Source organism: Cricetulus griseus, chromosome 2 (genome assembly GCF_003668045.3).
Source record: "Cricetulus griseus strain 17A/GY chromosome 2, alternate assembly CriGri-PICRH-1.0, whole genome shotgun sequence".
Taxonomy (NCBI): domain Eukaryota; kingdom Metazoa; phylum Chordata; class Mammalia; order Rodentia; family Cricetidae; genus Cricetulus; species Cricetulus griseus.
Genome location: NC_048595.1, coordinates 233,035,355 through 233,053,265, shown reverse-complemented (window position 1 = coordinate 233,053,265; position 17,911 = coordinate 233,035,355). Strand labels below are relative to the sequence as shown.

The following is a 17,911-nucleotide window of genomic DNA, read 5'->3' as shown; positions in this document are numbered from 1 at the left end:
AGCAAGAGAATTAATATGACAGAGGACACTTGTGAAAAAGTGTCTCTTGTTTGTGACTCTGCATATGTGATGGAGGGGGTGAGTGAGAGGTGGCCTGCATTGTGTACATATGTGATGGTGTATGTCTGTGTGTGCGTGTAGAACATGTCTGCCTGAGTATGTATGCTCTGTACTGTATGTATATGTGTATATCTGTGATGTGATATTTATACATATATATACATATATATACATATATATGCCGTATGTATATGCGTATGCATGTGTATAGCAAGAAAAAGACCAGAGACAAATATTTGGGCTCCAACTTCAAGCTGAAGATCAGAAAAGCAAAGCGCTGGTCATTAGCACTTACTCTACCTCAGCCTGAAAGGGGATCCTGTCTCCACCAATCCTCAGACTGTAACCTTTCCTCAGCGTGGCTGGAGAATCCTGAGACTTCAATGTCTATCCTCAGTGTGGCTGGAGAATGAATGCCAGCTCTGAGACCCTGCTCCTGTCTTAAATACCTCTCATGAGTCCTGTGTGACCCCAAGTGCTGAGATCAAAGGCATGAGCTCTGTTACTCTTCACTCCTGTGTAGGCCAGGGTGGCCTTGAACTCAAAGAGATCTGTCTACCTCCACCTCCCAAGTGGTAAGAGTAAAGGTGTGGGCCACCACTCTCTGGCTTCTATAGCTTCAGGCTGACTTTGCATTCTGAATCCTCAGGCAAGCTTTAATAAGTCATAAAAATATATTACCATACATGTGTGTGCTGTAGGTGCACGTGTGTGCAAGTATGAGTGCTGTGTCCATGGTATGCTATGTGTATATATGAATGCTGTGTAGTTGTGTGTAAGTGTGCTATGTGTGCATGTGTGTGCTGTGTGTGTGTTTGTGTGTGTGTGTGTGTGTACTGTGTGTGTGTGTGTGTGTGTGTGTGTGTGTGTACACATTGAGGGTATGATTGCATAGATGTGGACTGGCAGGACTCCCTCACAGACACCAGCCCTGAACCTCTAGCCACCACTGCAGGAATGGCTTCTTAGTCTCGCTTCTCAGTTCTGCATCTGGATGGTTCAAACACACTTCCCTGTTGCCATTTGATGCCTGCATTAATCTAAGAATCATACTTTCAAAATGTAATCACCAGGTAGTTACAGAGAAAGTTCAACTTTATGCATCTGCCTCTGACACTTGGAACAGAGGAGTCCTCTTTTTTAATGCCTCCTGATTATACTTCATAAGTCCTAAGCAGCCAAACAAGCCTTAGTCAATAAACAAGGCGGGCTCAACCATGCAAACCGCCCATGGTGATTTAGGATCCTTGCCACACAGATTATTCACCTTGTACCAGTTCATAGCTGTACTGAGGCAAGTGACAAGAAAAGCATACAGGTGAGTGGGGGTGGGAGGCTGGGCAAGGTTAGGAAGTGTTGAGAGGACTCTCCTCTGGCAATCCCCGTAAGGAGGGAAGAACAGTGTCATCCCAACTCTGAGCTCCCTCTCTCTCATCCTCTGGAGTTGGGCTCTGGTCCCAAAAGCTTATTGCTGCTGCTTGGGCTTTTGGCCTGTGCTGTAATGAGTAATGGCATTCCAGCATTTGGAATTCATCAGCTTCACTCTGGTTTGATCCCAGGATAGAGGAACCCCTTCCACACATTCAGTGGTACAGAAAGGTGTGGAGTTCTTCAGCCCTTCCTCCAGTGTCATGGTTTTACATTGCACTTTTAGCCCTGAGTATTATATGCCTTTCCCACTTACCTGCAGCAGTCATGATTCCATTCTTTTTTTAACAAAAGACCATGCTGGTTGAGGTAGCATTTATATTTAATCTTTCAAATAACACAAATTAAAACAATTGGAGGTCGATTTTGTTTAAAGTAGAATATTTAGAATATTTCAAAAGGAAATATGACATAGAGTTTAGAGATGCTTTTGACAAGGCCTTCTACAAGTGGGCTCTTTCTGATTCACTGCTGGAATCTACCATACCTCACCACCCTGAACAGGGACAGCCCAGCCCAAGCCTTACTAGACACTTCAATGTTCACAAAATAGCCAGCCTTCTGTGTTTCACTCCTGAGCACAAAGGACCTAGGGTTAAACCAAATGGTGGAGACTGGCTGCTGTTTTTAAAATCACGATTCTCTTGGTGCTTAAAAGTCTTACTTCAGGGCTAGCTCAGGAAACCCCATGTGTATGCTTCCTGGGTCGCCATGTGACCTGTGTGGACAAGTAGAAAGCTCTAGAAGATTTTTCATAAGCTTTTTACAACTAGGATCATCTGTTAACCACTTTGCGGCTTGATTTCTTATCAGCACCTGTGAGCCAAGAGACATCTGGGCTTCCTCTGAGTGCATTTTTGCAAAGAACACCATGCTCAGATGGCTGGTGAGTGAAGAGCTGGCCTCAGTTGATCTTGGTGATCAGCAGCTTTTTGCTGTGTGCAGAAAATTCCCCACCCATAGTCCATTCCTTTCCAAAGCTCAAGTGATTTGCTCTGCCATGGATTGTATGGACATGGCGCCAGCCTGGTGTGTTTCCCCAGCCCTCTCAGCAAACTAAACTTGGCTTGCTATTCCCACAATTCACCCTGAGGCTGCAGTACCACAGAGATGGCTTTGAAGGATGCCCTGCTGCTGAGATAAAATGGAAAGTCCATTTCACAACCTGGGTGTGGCTCTTTGAGGCAAATTGTAGCTGCAATGACAAAGTCCGAGGAGTTTGTCTCTCCAGGTCTCTGTGTCTCTCTGTCCTTAATCTTGCTGCATAGATGCATTCAAACTCGTTTTTTTTTTTTTTCCTAAGCAGCTTGTATTTTCACCTTTCCAAAGACATAGTAGTTCAAAATCAGTGAGGAGGCAATAACCATGGATACCTAGCAATGATGCCCACGTTGACTGTTCTGGGTTTGCCCACGTTGACTTGCAAGTGGGAAGGCACACTGGGAGGTCCCATGTATTGGAGATCAATGTATATTCAGAAGACATCTGCACTCTTGATATATTGGTGTTATTATTTAATCAGAGTGGGTCTTACCTCCAAGACAGGCCTTGACTTAAAGCCATTAAATAAGGGACCACTCAGAAGCATAGAGAGCTGTTGTAAAAGAGGTAAGCCAAGACAGTTTTCTATTTTCATATTGCACAAAACTAAAGCATTTGCCTTCAGAAAGAGATAGGAGGTTTTGATCACTTTATTCTATTAAAAAAATGTGGGTCACTTTTAACTGAATAAATGTCCTTGCATGAGTTATTTTTTTTAATTATCATTCTGGCTTATACAAGCATCTTCCTGCAAGTCCTTGCCATGCCCCTCTGTCCTCTGGTATCTCACCCCCATTTCCTTCCATCCCCTTAACGCCCTAGACAGTCTTGCTTCTGTTTCATGTCATCTGTATAATTCTGTGTATTTGCATAAAACCTAGGACCTACAAAAGGGAGAAAGTGTATGGTATTTGTCTTTCTGACTTAAATCGCTTAGTGATGAGTTCCTTCTAACGCTCACGTCAGTCGTGAAATTCACTGAGCATCAGACTGCAGTTGACAGCACAAGGATGAACCAGTATACATCCCTTTCTCTCCTGCCCTCCTCATGGGAACAACCTTCCCATGCCCTTAACCAGCTGAGGCAGCAGTAGCATCCAGGGATAAACAGCCAGGTAGCTGTGCTCCTAAAATAGAAGCCTGATTGTCCGGTTGCGTAACAGACCTCAATAAGCAGTTTCAGTGCCACACTGAGTAATGTTTATCCTGCTGTGACTTCTCAAAGCCAGCGCTTAAACAAAATCCCCAGCACATTTCTTCGCATTCATTAGTTAAAGATCTGTACACTCTTAACCGAGCCCCAATTGATCTCCTGAGCCTTGTGCTTTAAGCTGAGGTGTCACAGGTCTCAGCTACAGTGTTTCTACATGACAGTGGCTTCAGAGCCGCACAAAGCCAGACTGTTTTGCATGGTGCATGGTACATTAAAGCTTTCACTGCACACAGACCTGCAAACAGACCCTTTACAAGTGTGGGCCGTTTTTCCTCTATTCTTTTCCTTTTCCTTTTTCAGCGCTGGAGGTGAAATCTGGGTCCTCTTATTCTAGACAAATGCTCACTACTGAGTAGCCCAGTCCTTTAGGGGTATGTTGTGGGGGTGCATGTAGGGGGGGCAGGGGCTGTGCATGGGTGTTTAACACCTTTGCTAAGATGTAGTTCATACGCGTACAGACTGAAAATGTTCAGTGCCATTTAACGTATTCACGGCTCTGCGTGATGCGTCACAGCGTCCCATTTTAGAACACTGACTCACACAAATCACATTTGCCCCTCAACTGTAACCCCACTCCTTCCCTCAGAGGCTGCTGGTCCTCTGTCCCTATGCTTCCCTAGTACAGTAAATCACATGGATGGAATTATATTGGTGGCCTTTTGTGTGTGGCTTCTAACCCAAAGCATTATATTTTGAAGGTTCGTCTATGCTATCCCCCCCATCTCCTGTCTACAGTTTCGTTGTTGAGAAATCTTATTCTTATGTTTTAATTACCTGCTCATGGGTTTCTGGGTATGTGGAATCTTCCTCCTTCAAGTTATTGCAGATAATGCTTCTGTAGATATTTACACTTGTTTCATTTCTGTCAAGAATACACCTAGGAATACATTGTTCATCTGTGTTTAACTTTTTGAGAAACTGTAAAAATCTTTCCACAGCATCTGCACCATCTGATGTTCACACCAGATGGGGCTGAGGTCCCATGTGATATGTCTACCAGCTAGGTCTGGGGGTGCAGTTTCACCACACAACCACAGCCATCTCACTGTGTGAGACAGAGTCTCACTGTGGCTTTGATATTAATCCGACAGGGATAACAGTATTGAGTATCTTTTCATAGTCTACTGGCCAGATACGTTATCTGCTTTGAGAAAACAGCCCCTACCATCATTTTAAATCAGACATCTTTATGTTGTTGACTTGTGGGAGTTTTGTACAATCTAGATGCTTGATCCGTATTAGATAAAAGATTTCCAATATTCTCTCCCATTATATACATTGTCTTTCCCTTTCTTGCGTGTATGTGTGTGTGTGTGTGTGTGTGTGTGTGTGTGTGTATGTGTTTATATAAGTGGTTGCATGTGCACTTGTGTGTGTGAGTGTGTGTGTGTATGTGTTCATATGAGTGGTTGCATGTCACTTGTATGTGTGTGTGTGCATGAGTGTGTGCATGTGTGTACGTGTGTGTGTGTGTGTGTGTGTGTGTGTGTGTTCATATGAGTGGTTGCATGTGCACTTGTGTGCGTGTGTGTGCGTGTGTGTGTGTGTGTGTGTGTGTGTGTGTGTGTGTGTGTGTGTGAATGTGAAGGTGAGGGGACAGCCTCAAGTGTACTTGTTTTTGAGACAGGGTCTTAACTCACCTGGAACTCACCAGGGAGGCCGGACTGGGGGCCAGCAAGCCCCAGGTATCTTCTTGTCTCCACTCCCCAGCACTAGGGCTACAGCACCCTGCTTGTTATCCTTTCTGTCTTTCATCTTTCACAGTATTTATTTTATTTTTAGTTTCAATGGAGTCCTACTTATCCAAAATTTCTAACTCTGCCCTTGTTTTGCAGATTAAGAATCTCACCCAAGTGGCCTTTGTTTTAGTCTCTGATGTTGTCACTTCAGGAACACTAACTACTACCAGTATGTTAGAAAATGAACACAGTCTCACTGTCTATTCTTCTTTTTCTAGACTGAGCTCCTTGAAGGAGGTTGGCTCATCTCTGAGGAATATTTGCCCCTAATTGTGACAGTTGGAGGTGACACAGACAGGTGAAGGGCAGAGGACAGAGCAGCTGCTGAGCCTATACATCCCCATGGCAGAGCTGTTCCACCCAAAAATGTCACCTGTGCCTGATGTGGGCACCCTGGCCCGGGGAGGATCATGTGGCCTTCTCTGTCCTCAGTGTCTGCCTGACGGGGGTGGGGCCTAACTAACCCTGTTGATGTAGACCCAAGTCTTTTTAAAATATTAATTATTTATCTTTATTATTGGTGTGTGCATGTGTGTGCACATTTGTGATGTGTGTGTGTGTGTGTGTGTGTGCGCGCGCGCACGCTCACACCTGTGTATGCTTTTGCATGTGTGCACAAGCACATATGCGTTTCTGTGTGTGCCATGGCACAGAAGTAGAAGTCAGAGGTTAATTTTCAAGATATTGGTCTCTCCCTTGATCTCAGGACCCAGGATTCAAACTCCTATCATCTGAGCCAACTTGCTAGCCCTTAGCTAGTACCTTTGTAATTTATCATAACTCATTGTAGAGCCAGAGTGAGAACAGAATCTGCTTTAGAGGAAGTAAAGTCTGCTGTGGTGGCAGAAGCTTGTAATCTTGGCATTTTGTGGAGGTAGGAGCAGCAAGCATTCAAGGTCACCCTCAGCTATATACAGCATTTGAGGCCAGCCTGGAATACATGGGACCTTCTATTTGAGAAAGAAAGAAGGGGAGAGGCTGAACAATAAATTCAACCCTTTTCTTTCCTTTTTTCTTTTCTTTTTTTTTTTTTAAGCTTTTGACTAGCATGCACAGGATTTTTCCTTGTTCTGATATTTCAGTACTTTAATGACTTCTGCCAGTTTGTCACCAGATTAAAATTTTCAAGTCTTTCCATCACACAATACCCCAGCAGGCATACATTTGCTGCACACGTGGGCTGTGGGAGGTGCTGCACCCTGTCTGGGTCATATGAGACTCAAGGAGCTACTTCCTCATGGAATCTAGAGCAGCCGAGACCCATAGGTGTCCCCAGGGAGGCTGGAGTGTGAATTTAGACTATGCCATGTGAAGGAGGAAGGCAGAGGCAAGAAAGAGACACACTCCCCTGGACTTCAGTGTGTCCTAGAAGGGAGAAACGGCTCTGCTTCCTGGTGTCTGATACCCACAGCTCACCATAGTGGACACTAAATTCTGTCTACCACAGTGGGTATGAATGTGGCCTTAGGCCACCTGGTCCCCACTGTGCCATGATGACTGACACCTCACTTCCCAGCATTGTCATAGGATTACCCGCAGCAGCTCAGCAGCCCTTCAGCCTCAGGGCCCCAGGGTGGCAACCCTTTAGTGACATCTGTTCTCACCTAAACAGCCCTAGGCCTTAGCCATTTGTCTGTGAGACCCTGTGTTGGCTTACCTGGACACATTGGAACCTCTCTTCTTCTCCCTCCACTCAAGCTGGGCTTGGAAGTCAGGAGTGGCAGGTTTCCTCCAGGGCTGCAGAGTGTACACCCTCTGCAGGCATTGGGTTCCAAATCTGTAGCTCTGCAGGTTTCAGCAATGGCTCTGGGCCTCTGACTCACCTGTTGACTCACCCCGGAAAGCAATGGCAGGGTGCCCTGGCACAGTCCAGGTCCCACAGCCCTATGGCTGAGCACATGTCAGAGTCCCCAGCTCTCAGTCTTGGCAAGACTAGGAGCCAAGAGGACCGAGATGAGTGCATGCTTGAGGGCTATGGCCCACCCAGAGTTCCAGACAAGGTACCAAGTGACCACTGGAGAGGGGATAACAACACCTGCCAGCCAGAACCTCCTGAACAGAAAAAGCAAGAGTGGGAAGTTTTACTACTGTTCTGCAAAGAACACCACACCCTCCTTACCCCAGGGCCAGTAGATGGGTCCCTGCTTACAGATACTTGTGAGAGGACCCTCCCGTATCCTCCTTATCCCAGACATAGACAGGAAGGGTACAAATCTTACAAGCTCTGATGAATAGTCTTCATATATTTTAATGCTTATTCCCCCCAACCCCTGAAAAAAAATCTTAGACACTCATGTCTGTTTAGGCATTATTTGTTTACAGACAGGATCTCATGTGGCCCGGAACTCACTGTGTGTGTAGCCAAAGACAGTCTTGAATCTTTGACCCTCCTGCCTGTACCTCCTCAGTCTCAGAGTACACGTGTGCACTACCACACCCTGTTTGTGTGGTACTAGGGATCAAACTCAGGGTTTCATGCAAACACTTGGCCACACTCCAGCTTCCTAACATTTGTTTCTACGTGAAGTGGCATTGTCAGGACACATACACAAGCTATGCTTGTCTGCCCTATGGGATGAAAGTGTGTGGCTGTCTGTCCAGCCTCTGAGGCCTCTAAGTGAATGCCCCCACTTCGAATGCTAGCTGCTGCTTTGGAGCTTAGGTGTTAGACATAGATGCCTCAGGGTAGTCAAAGTCTTGGGCATCCTAGACTTCACTTCTGTCCAGAACCTGCTCCTTATTGACCCATAGGGTTTGCAGGATTTAAAACTCTCAAAAATTCATTCTTACATGTGCTTTCTAAGTTAGGGAGTCTGTAATGGCCGTGGCTCAGAGTTCAGCACACACTGGTTCTTCAGTCCACCACTCTGTGACATAGCTTGACATCATCACTCTCCTGAGTCAGAATGTTGTATCATCCTCTCCTCCCAGAACTTTATACAGTATGTAGAATCATGTCTTCTGACCAGTCCCCAAAAACTTGTCACCACCAGGCCATTAATCCTCCAAAAATTCGAGGAAAACAACCTGCTGCTGGTGAGTGTCCATAGTGTGTGAGTGTATGCATGAATTTACGTGCACAGGTATGTGTGCACCTCCATGGTATGCTAGCCGCTATGCCAACTAGATATCTTTGAATGGCAGGTGACATTCCTCTGTGGTGGGTGTGTCACCTGGATGTCTGGACACTGATTACTGAGGAGCATGTCACCAGGTGACCGGTCTGGAGTCACACCAGGATTACTCCACTGTGCTTGGCAGCTCTAGGTCCTTCTCCTTTATTCCTTGCCTGGGGTCTCATGAAGACCCATAGTGTACAGCAGGTCTGGGGAGAACAAAGTAGAGGGTGGGGATGAGGCTTCAAGCCCTGGTCCCACCTGCTAGGCCTCCTTCCAGGCGCCCTCAGAGCCCCATGGGAAGCTGCTGCCTAACATTTGAAGGTCAAAGTTCATCGAAGTTCCTTTTTTCCGTGCTTTCCTCACAGAGAAAATGAGACTGTTCACTGACTCATGATATGTTAGAAGTGTAGAAATTCCTTAGTACCCAAGCTTGTTTCTCCTATCTCACCGCCTTTGGTTGTGTGCCAGCATTTGCCTGAGGCTGGCTGTAAGGATGAGTTAGCTTCCTGTGGCTTCAACAACAGTTACAGAAGTCAGATACTTCCACACCAGACTTTGATCTTACCAAAGGGTTAAGGCACTTGCTGCTGTTCTGAAAGGCAAGAAGGAATGTCTCTCTGCCTCCGCTGGCTCCGGGTGGCCCCATTGTCTTTCAAGTGTCCTGGCTTGTGTCTGTATCACCACCATTTCTCCTGCATGGTCCAATGTGCTTTCCCTATGACAAGGATGGCCAGCTACCAGACGAGGCCCACACTGGTTCATTGTGATCCCCCTTAACTTTCTCATCTCCTCGAAAGGCCCAATTTCCATGCAACATCAGAGTCCCAGACCTCAGAGGTTAGAACACAGACATATAATTTAAGGGACATAAAACTCACAGAAGGGAGTGAAATTTAGCAGTTAACAGAGTTGGAGAGAATTTGGGGAAGGTAACAGATGCCATAGACCCTAAGAATAAAGTTTGTCGAAAACCAAAAGAGAGGTAAGACTTGTTACCAAGGGAGGCAGGAAGTATAATGGATGTGACTATAGGCAGATAACTTCAGCAGTCACATGGGAACGCTGGCGTCTAGAATGTAGGTTAACCACTTAGACAACGTCAGCTTGTGGGATGGTTGCTGTGAGCAGGCTTGCAGGTGTGCTTTACCTGCTATGTAATTCCTACTGTGAGCACTCAGAGCCTTGGCCATGACTGTCAGTCATCTCATCCATGACCAGTCAGATGCTACAACTGAACCATAAATGAACCACCTGGCTGCTGTGGGATGTTAGCATCCTGCCACCCTGACCTGTATCACCACCCACCCAGAACACATTCCTACCACAACCAACGGAGCCCTGTGGGTCTGAATCTGACTTTAGGTTCACACTTTGTCAAGCCCATCTTCATTGCATGCATCAAATGCAGTTCCCACTACCAAGAGGTCTTGTGTGGGTGGGGTGGGGGAGTCCCAGGGACAGGAAATAGCAGGTGATTTGCCGGCAGTCACTCATACACAGCCAAGGACGCTAGAACCCCGCCTCTGCTTCTGCAGTCTCGTTTGCTCCTCTAGACAGTAGCCCATGCGTTCTGAAGCTGGGGTGTGTTCATGACTGGCTGTGTAGCCTTTGGAGGTGGGAGCAGTTCTTGGACATGCTCTCTGGTCTCACGGAATCAGTTCACCCTCACTGGACACCTGCCAGAGCAAAGGAAGAGAAGACCAAGAAAGGGGAGCCAGGCAACAGCATCCCCACTCCACCCCCAACCCACACTCAAAGGAAAAAACATGGAGCCAAGCTGACAGGAGCAACAGGCACCCAGGGCAGGGTGCTAGGGAGATGCCCACCTCTAGTCCATCTCATTGAAGAGAGCAACAGTTTCTAAGCACTTTTGTGTAGAATTCTGCTAATTCTCATGTATAAATACCATGCTCAGCAACATTAGCATTTTCTTTCTTTTACAGCAAAGGCCCCTGAGGCACAGAGAGGTTAAGTATATGCTCAAGGTAGTGTGGTTAATACACAAGTCAGCATATACCTAGCATCTGACCATAGAGCCTGTTATCATAATAATAGTGAGACTATGTAGCTAACATAAACTCTTAAGAAAGGAGCAGCTGACCTGAGAAAGAGCACTCTGAAAGAACATAGAGTACAGGTACTGTGTCTTGGCAGCAGATGACAACCACACAGGGGCCTGGTGATACTGGGTCTGGAAAGGGTGGTAGCCTATTCTCTCAGCTGCAGGAGCTTCCCTGCCCATAGGCACTGTGGCTGTGAGATGCCACTCAGAGTTGGCCCAGCACCAGTTAAGATTCAAGACACCATATGGGAATGATCAGAAGGGTCTCCAGGGAAGCTGAGCAGGGCCATCATTGTGACAGACAAGGGCCACAGAGGTGGTTCCAGGCTCGGGGAAGCCATCCCAGGGAGTCACTTTCTGAGGACTGTAGGGAGATGGAAGGGGAGCAGGATTCAGTGCTACACAACTGCCAGCCTGGGTCTGAATTTGATACACTGTGTGAATATGACACATTAAAATTAACCAGTGAGATGATTGCATACACATAAAGAAATGGAATCCTGGCTGCTCCCCACACTTGTGAGTAAACTGCACACTAAACATTTAAACTCAAAGACAAAAGTTCAAAATCCAAGCATGGGGTGAATGTCAGTTATCTGATACTTGAGAGGCCTGAGGTGGGAGGGTGGCCACAAGCTCAAGACCTGCCTACAAGTTCCTGACCAACCAGGGCTGGACAGTGAAACTCTGTCTCAAAATATTTTTTTAAAAGGCAAGTAATGGTGCACCTGTTGTAATCTCAGTGCTGGAGAGGTGGAAATAGTGGATCCCTAGTGCTTGCTGGCCAGCCTGGCTAGCCTAATGGGCAGGCTTCTAGCCAGTGAGAGACACTGACTCAAAGATTGAGGTAGATTGTTCCTGAGAAAGGACATCCAAAGGTGACATCTGGACCGTTGCACACATACATGTACACCCACACAGATGCACGCACACACACAAATAAAACAATATAGTAAATATTAAATAATATAATAAGCCTCATATCCATGCTTGCATCAAAAGCTTCAACAGGATCCCAAAGAAAGGACAGAAAAGCTGCCCCAACCCCCCTTTATCCCATCATCCCCAGGAGTACCAGGGCACCAAGTCAGGGGCAACTGAACCCTCCCACAGTAGGTTGTTCCCTGCCTCGCAGAAACACAAGGAATCACTGAATGTTAGTATTTGTACTGTCCCCAGAGTCCCAACAGGCTCCTGTTTAGTCTTACCTAGAATTCAAAGCTATGTAAGCCGTTTGAAATCTAAGATTACCCACACAGGCAACCCGTCTGCAGATAGGAATTGCCTGGCTACTGTATTCTATCCAAGCTGACACTGGCACCCTCTCATGTGAAACCATCTACCCAGACCCAGAGCGCATGTGCTTGGCTAGGCAGAGCAATAACCCTGAGCTATCTCACCCGAGTCCAACCCTGAGCTCTGCCGCATCTCCCACTTGAAGACAAAGCATTAAGATCATTTTGTTGCCAAAAATGTATCGATATGTGTGCAACTGTGTTCATCGGTTTGTTATTTTCTTCCAGGATGGTGAGATTCACCAAGGAGAGGCTGAAAAAAAGAGAAGCGTGGGCAAACTTTCTCAGACAGCCTCGGAAGACAGCGATGTGTTTGGTATGTAGCGGACAGAGGGTATGACCCCCTTTCCTGCTTGGACTGTGAGCCCACGCCTTCTCACTGGGGAATTCTTGTCCTTGTCTTTGGGTTTTTGTTATTGCTGTTGTGGTTTTGTTTTGTTTTGTTTTTGTTACCATATGAGAATACAAGCTTGCACATGACACAGTGCACGTGTGGAAGTCAGAGGACAACCTCACCCCCCACTTTTTGTGAAACAGGTTATCTTGTTCACCACTGCATACCCCAAGATAACTGGTCTTTGAGCTTCCAATGGCTGGCTCCACCCATACCCTTCTCTTGACACTGGAATTACAGATGTGCACTATTGTGTGTGGTTTTACATGGATTCCAGGGATCCACACTGAGGTCCTCACGTTTATGCAGCAAGTCATTTACCCACTGGACTATGTCCCCATGCTCTGTCTTCATTTTTAAATATCTGTGCAATGGTGTGGTAAACAGGCCTCCTTACTGCCCTCCTGCAGACTCTCTCCCACTTTGTGTTCATGTTTGCTCTCTGTAGCCCTAAGGCTCCTCTCAGTCTCCCTCTCTGCCAGATGGTGGGGACATCAGCAAGCCAGCCCCACAGTGTCATAACAATGCTGACAAGGAAGTAAGCTTGCCAAAGTTTGTGCACTGCTTTCCTTGGGCTGGCTGCAGACGGTGACTCAGCTGTTGTTGGGAGTAAGTGTGGTCTTCGAAATGTTACCTTCCTGGTGCCTCAAGAATACACACTGCCCTGTGCATGGGTTTTCTGTTTCTTCCTACTTATCAGAGTGGACAAACATCCTCACCTGAGTCTTGTGGAATTGTGGTAGAGTTACCTTTTCCATGACTTCCCTCCGATGTGGGCTCCCACAACTGACCAGAATCTGAGGGACACTGCTGTCTTCTTTCTTCCACTTAGGGAGACAGGAGAAGGGAAGCGTGGTAGAGAACAAGCCCAAGTGGTAAGAGCCCACTGTCCTGAGAGGAAACAGCAGCCAGGCCCTGCCACTGCAGGTCATAGCCTAAGTTTCAGTCACTCAAAGCCTGCAACCCTTGGCCACTCCCTGATCGGGCCTCTGCTTGCTTATGCAAAGGTCTTTCTCCATCCTTCTCCCCTAGGCAGTGCCATCTACCCTGGTGTTTCTCAGGGTATTATTCTTTTTTACTAACTTAGTTTCTTCAAAATTCCTTCCTTCTGTGCTTTGTCCTTCTTGAGCAAGCACCTGTGGTTGAAAAGTCTGGGAATAGTGGTACCCTAAAATTGAAAACCATGACTGTGAGCTGAAAGTATGGTAGATCCAGGGCAGTGGGGGAGGGGCTCTTCCAGTTCCTCTAACTATGTCCATTTTCACTGGAATTTTCTTGGGGCATTTCTGTCTTTAGGAAGTGGGGTATTCTTTTTTTTAGTTGCCCCTGGGGCCTGAGCCTGGGGGAAGAGTAGAAGACAGCATTGTGACAGCAAAGTACAAAATTTAAAATACCCAGGGCAAGGCACAGTACAGAACTCAATGTCTGCCTGTGTGGTGTTTAGGGGGGAAAGCAAGTCTTTGGCCATGGTTTTTTTACTTGTGATTCCCAAGTACAGACATATAACTAATGCACATCTGTACACACAGAAGCATATTAGAGGTGCCAAAGAAAATGCAAAATATGTGTGTCTGGGTTTACATTTTCTTTAAGGAAGTGTTGTCTTTAGATTCAGTTGGGTTGTATTGTTGTTCTAGGGATGGATTTCAGGAGCTGAGTACATGCTAGGCAAGTGCCTTACCACTGAACTACGGTCCTAGTCCTATTTAATTGCTTTTTAGCTTATTTATAATCATAGTAACTTGTACCTACCATTATGTGTGTGAATGGTGTGTATACACACAGAGAAAATGGATGTAACACATGAACTATAGCACATAAAAGGCTCTCTGAGTTCCCTCTGTGAATTGTGTAAATGCCCTTACTCCTGAAGCTGTGAGGTGGCCCAGGAGACAGCTTCCTGACTGGAAGGTGGAAGCCAATGGCAATACAGAAGTTACAGGTCTCTCCATAATAAATGCAGTTGCTCCCGGGACCCGGGACAGGAATGCATTCATGCCTATGGCATGAAGGCACTTCCCAGCTCTTGCACTGCAGCCTGCAGTAGGATCCGAGTCACCCTCAAGCATGCACAGCTCATTCTGGTCCTGGCTGAGTCAGAGCCCAGGGGCATGTGAGGAAGCTGCCACCTGCAGATGTTCCAGGCTCACACAACACTGAGTCAGGCCAGCTGGGAGGGCTTGCATACTCTGGGTTGGGTACTCGGCAAGCCTGTGTGAGCTGCAGAGCCCCTGCCCTTGAACTTGATAACCTTGCCCTTCTCTGGCATCTACGGAAGTCCCAGGCTATAGATGAAAAATGACAAATGGAAAAGGAAAGCTCAAATGACCTTGGCTTGGTTGGTTGTTTGTTTGGGGCTTCTGTTTTTGTTGTGGTGTGTGTGTGTGTGTGTGTGTGTGGTATAGGTCAGGGGTGTGAGTAAGTGTGTGTGTGTGTGTGTGTGTGTGTGTGTGTGTGTGTGTGTGGTGTAGGTCAGGTGTGTGTGTATGGTGTAGGTCAGGTGTGTATGTGTGTGGTATAGGTCAGGTGTGTGTGGTATGTGCGTGTATAGTGTAGGTTAGGGTTGTGTGTGTATATATATTATGTGGTGTAGGTCAGGTGTGTGTATGTCTGCATGTCCTGGTAAATGTCAGAGGAAAGCAACCTTTGGAAGTTGATTCTCTTTCCTGACATGTGGGTCCCAGGGATCTAACTCAAGCTGTCAGGCTTAGCATTGGCTGTGACCAATTGAGCCATCTCTGGCTCAACTGGTACTTTTCCAACTGGTACTATTTCCATTAAGAAGAAGCTCCTGGATGGGATCACCTGGCCACCTGGAGAAGTTCACAGGCAGGGTTGATTAGGCATCTGTGCTGCACCTAATCAATGGCTCTAAACCACAAGCTAAGATAGTTAACTGGATCCAGACACTCTTCCTCTGCGAGGCAATCCTTGCTTAAACAGTAGCATACAGGCCTTGAGACTTTATGTTAATTGCAAAATATCACTGAAAGCTTGCTTCAGTCTCAAGGGAGTCTTGCACCAGGCACAACACTAAATTTCTCTGTCCCCTTCCTCTGACTACACTGTGGTTACACCTCAGGCCTGGTTGCCTGGCTACACGGGAGGAAGGAAATATTGCAGGGCACAGTAGCCTAGGGAACTATGTTGTCCTCAGTTTGAGGAACCAGGCTATTTTTCAACTGGCCAGGTTTAATCTTTGTTGAGTCACACACCCAAACAAACTTCAAGAACTATCCTGTCATTTGAGGGTCATGAGAAGGAAGGCAACAGAGCTCTTAAAACTTATCTGCTCCTGGGCAGGCCCTCCTGGAGAAGAGCAAGTTCAACATCCATGATTTACTCTAGCTGTATAACAGCCACCAGAAGAGGGTGCCACTGCTCTGCAGGAGTGATGGGTTCAGGGCTGAGGCGCTGTTTGACGTTCTCACAAGCTGCTCAAGCTTGGCGGGTGGAGTGGGCAAGGATAGCTTAACTACAGGGCCACACCTTCTTCCGCTGCTGTCCTTTTCATTTCATGTGTCTGTCAGAGACATGCACAGGGGAGGGCAAATCCTACTGAAAGTTACAAGGATGTTCAGGAAATGGAGATGGACCAGACTGTTTTCGGTGTGGAAGGAAAACACACTCATCCGAGACTTCCATGCCGTTGCTGCTCCTTTTCCTATAGCTCGAGTCAGTCTGCAGTGAGGAGGCACATACAAAGCAATAGGCTACCAGAGACTCTGTGTCTAGTTCACATGAAGATGAGCTATGGCAATTGTGACTGCTGTGGAGGAGTGTCCCCTTTAAAGAGGAGATGTGGCCACCTGCATGGGTAATCAGATGTCTTATGTCTCATGGGATATGACAGAATGTTGTTTGTTTTGTGTTCTTTGCTTACTCTTTTGCTCTTTTGGGAGCCTGCCACACAGCTCCCAGATAAATACACACATGGAAGCTTATTGCTACTTATGAATGTCCAGCGTTAGCTTGGCTTGTTTCTTGCCAGCTTTTCTAAAATCACCCCATCTAACTTTTTCCTCTGGGCTTTTTCCTTTTCTTACTTCTCTACAGTTACTTTCACTCTGACTCTGTGGCTGCTATGTGACTGAGTGGCTGGCCCCTGACATCTTCTCTCCTTGTCCTCTCTCGCTCCTTCCTCTTCTTCCAGATTTCTTCTTCTGTTTGTACTCTCTGCCTGCCAGCCCCTCCCATCCTTTTTCCTGCCTTGCTATTGGCCATTCAGCTCTTCATTAGACCATCAGGTATTTCAGACAGGCACTTGAGAAGGCAGAGGAGTACTTAAGATCCCCTGGAACTGGAGTTATAGATGGTTGTGAGCCACTATGTAAGTGCGAGGAAGCAAACTCGGGTCCTCTAGAAGAGCAACAAGAGCTCTTAACCATTGGGCCATCTTTCCAGCCTCCTGAATATGGCTTTGGATATCCATGAGGCAAGGGCCGGCACTCCTCTACCAGTATCCATTCACTGCCCCCCTCACAGTTCCTTTTCCCAGGTTAGAAGTGCAATCACAACAGGACATGTAAGCTATGCCCAGCAGCCACATGGCCAGTGGGCGTGGGCACCCCCACCCACATCCTTGCCATTTGCAACCCACATGGCTGCTTTCCTGGGCTGTTTGCCTGTGCCCTTAGAAGATGTGCCACCATTCTTGGAACCTCTAAGTTCTTGGGTCTCTGTTGCATCTTTCAGTTCATCCTCAGGCTTTCCCATGGAGATCCTGACCCTGTCACACGTTGTCCGACCTCCTAGACCTTCTTCTGAAAAGTCTCCATAATCCTATAGCTCTTACATTCTGCGTGGCTGCAAAATGTAAGCAGAGGGTGGGGCAGAGGGTGTGTCCTCCCAGCACAATGCAGCTGCTGCCAATGTCTGTCTCCAGTTCAAGCAGTAGCCAGGCTTAACTTCCACTGAAGCTAAACTGCAGAAAGTGGCCTGAGTGTGCCTGAACATGTGTAAGCGAACCCCTAGAGGGCACTGTACAAGCAGACTAACCTTAACACTCTCTCTGGCATCCATGAGGAGACCCCCTACAAGCCTCTGCTCAGTGTCCCTTTTCTGAGACCTGTCTTGGATGGAGACAGCTGAGCCACACCAATCTGTCATATAAACTCCTAAATCTTAGAAGCTTAAAATCCCAACTGCTTTTGTGTTTCGGCTCAGAGGTCAAAACAGAGAGTATCCGGGAAGAGAAAGGAAGGGTGGCACTCCAGCTGGAGACTCCAGTGCCAAGCAAAATGGCATTCATCGTTTCCTCCCAGGTCCTCTGGTCAGGAGTGTCAGACAGTCCCTCCTCCATACAAAGCAGCAAGAAGAAGGGCACCGAGAGTGGGCACTCTCCCCCACCTCCAGTGCTCACTGTCTCTCATTTACTTAGTTGTTGCTTGGTCCCTGCCTGATAGAAGGTGAGCCCATGGGAGAGAGAGAACACTTGGCAGTCTGTTCACTACTAAATCTCAAAAGGGTATGGGTCGTAGGTGCAGCTTTCTCTTTCTGTTGTTGTTGTTTATTTGGTTGGTTGGTTTGGGGAGTTTTCTGTTGTTTTGGTTTGGTTTTT

The 17,911-nt window shown here is 46.9% G+C and overlaps 1 protein-coding gene and 1 long non-coding RNA gene across 7 annotated transcripts in view; one reads left to right on the top strand and one right to left on the bottom strand.

Moving 5' to 3' along the window:
* The window catches only part of Mbp (myelin basic protein), a 110,741-nt gene that overhangs the window by 34,978 nt on the left and 57,852 nt on the right, over positions 1-17,911 (top strand). For all 6 annotated transcript variants that reach the window (XM_035440308.1, XM_035440307.1, XM_027403697.2 and 3 more), the window contains exon 3: positions 12,186-12,273. In XM_035440308.1, the coding sequence (XP_035296199.1) occupies positions 12,186-12,273 (88 nt within the window). The remainder of the gene's footprint in view (positions 1-12,185; positions 12,274-17,911) is intronic.
* LOC107979615 lies at positions 645-7,735 on the bottom strand. The gene is made up of 3 exons (XR_004768389.1): positions 7,139-7,735; positions 4,517-4,619; positions 645-2,807 (listed from the first exon to the last, which is right to left on the bottom strand). It is a non-coding gene; the product is annotated as an uncharacterized LOC107979615 (long non-coding RNA).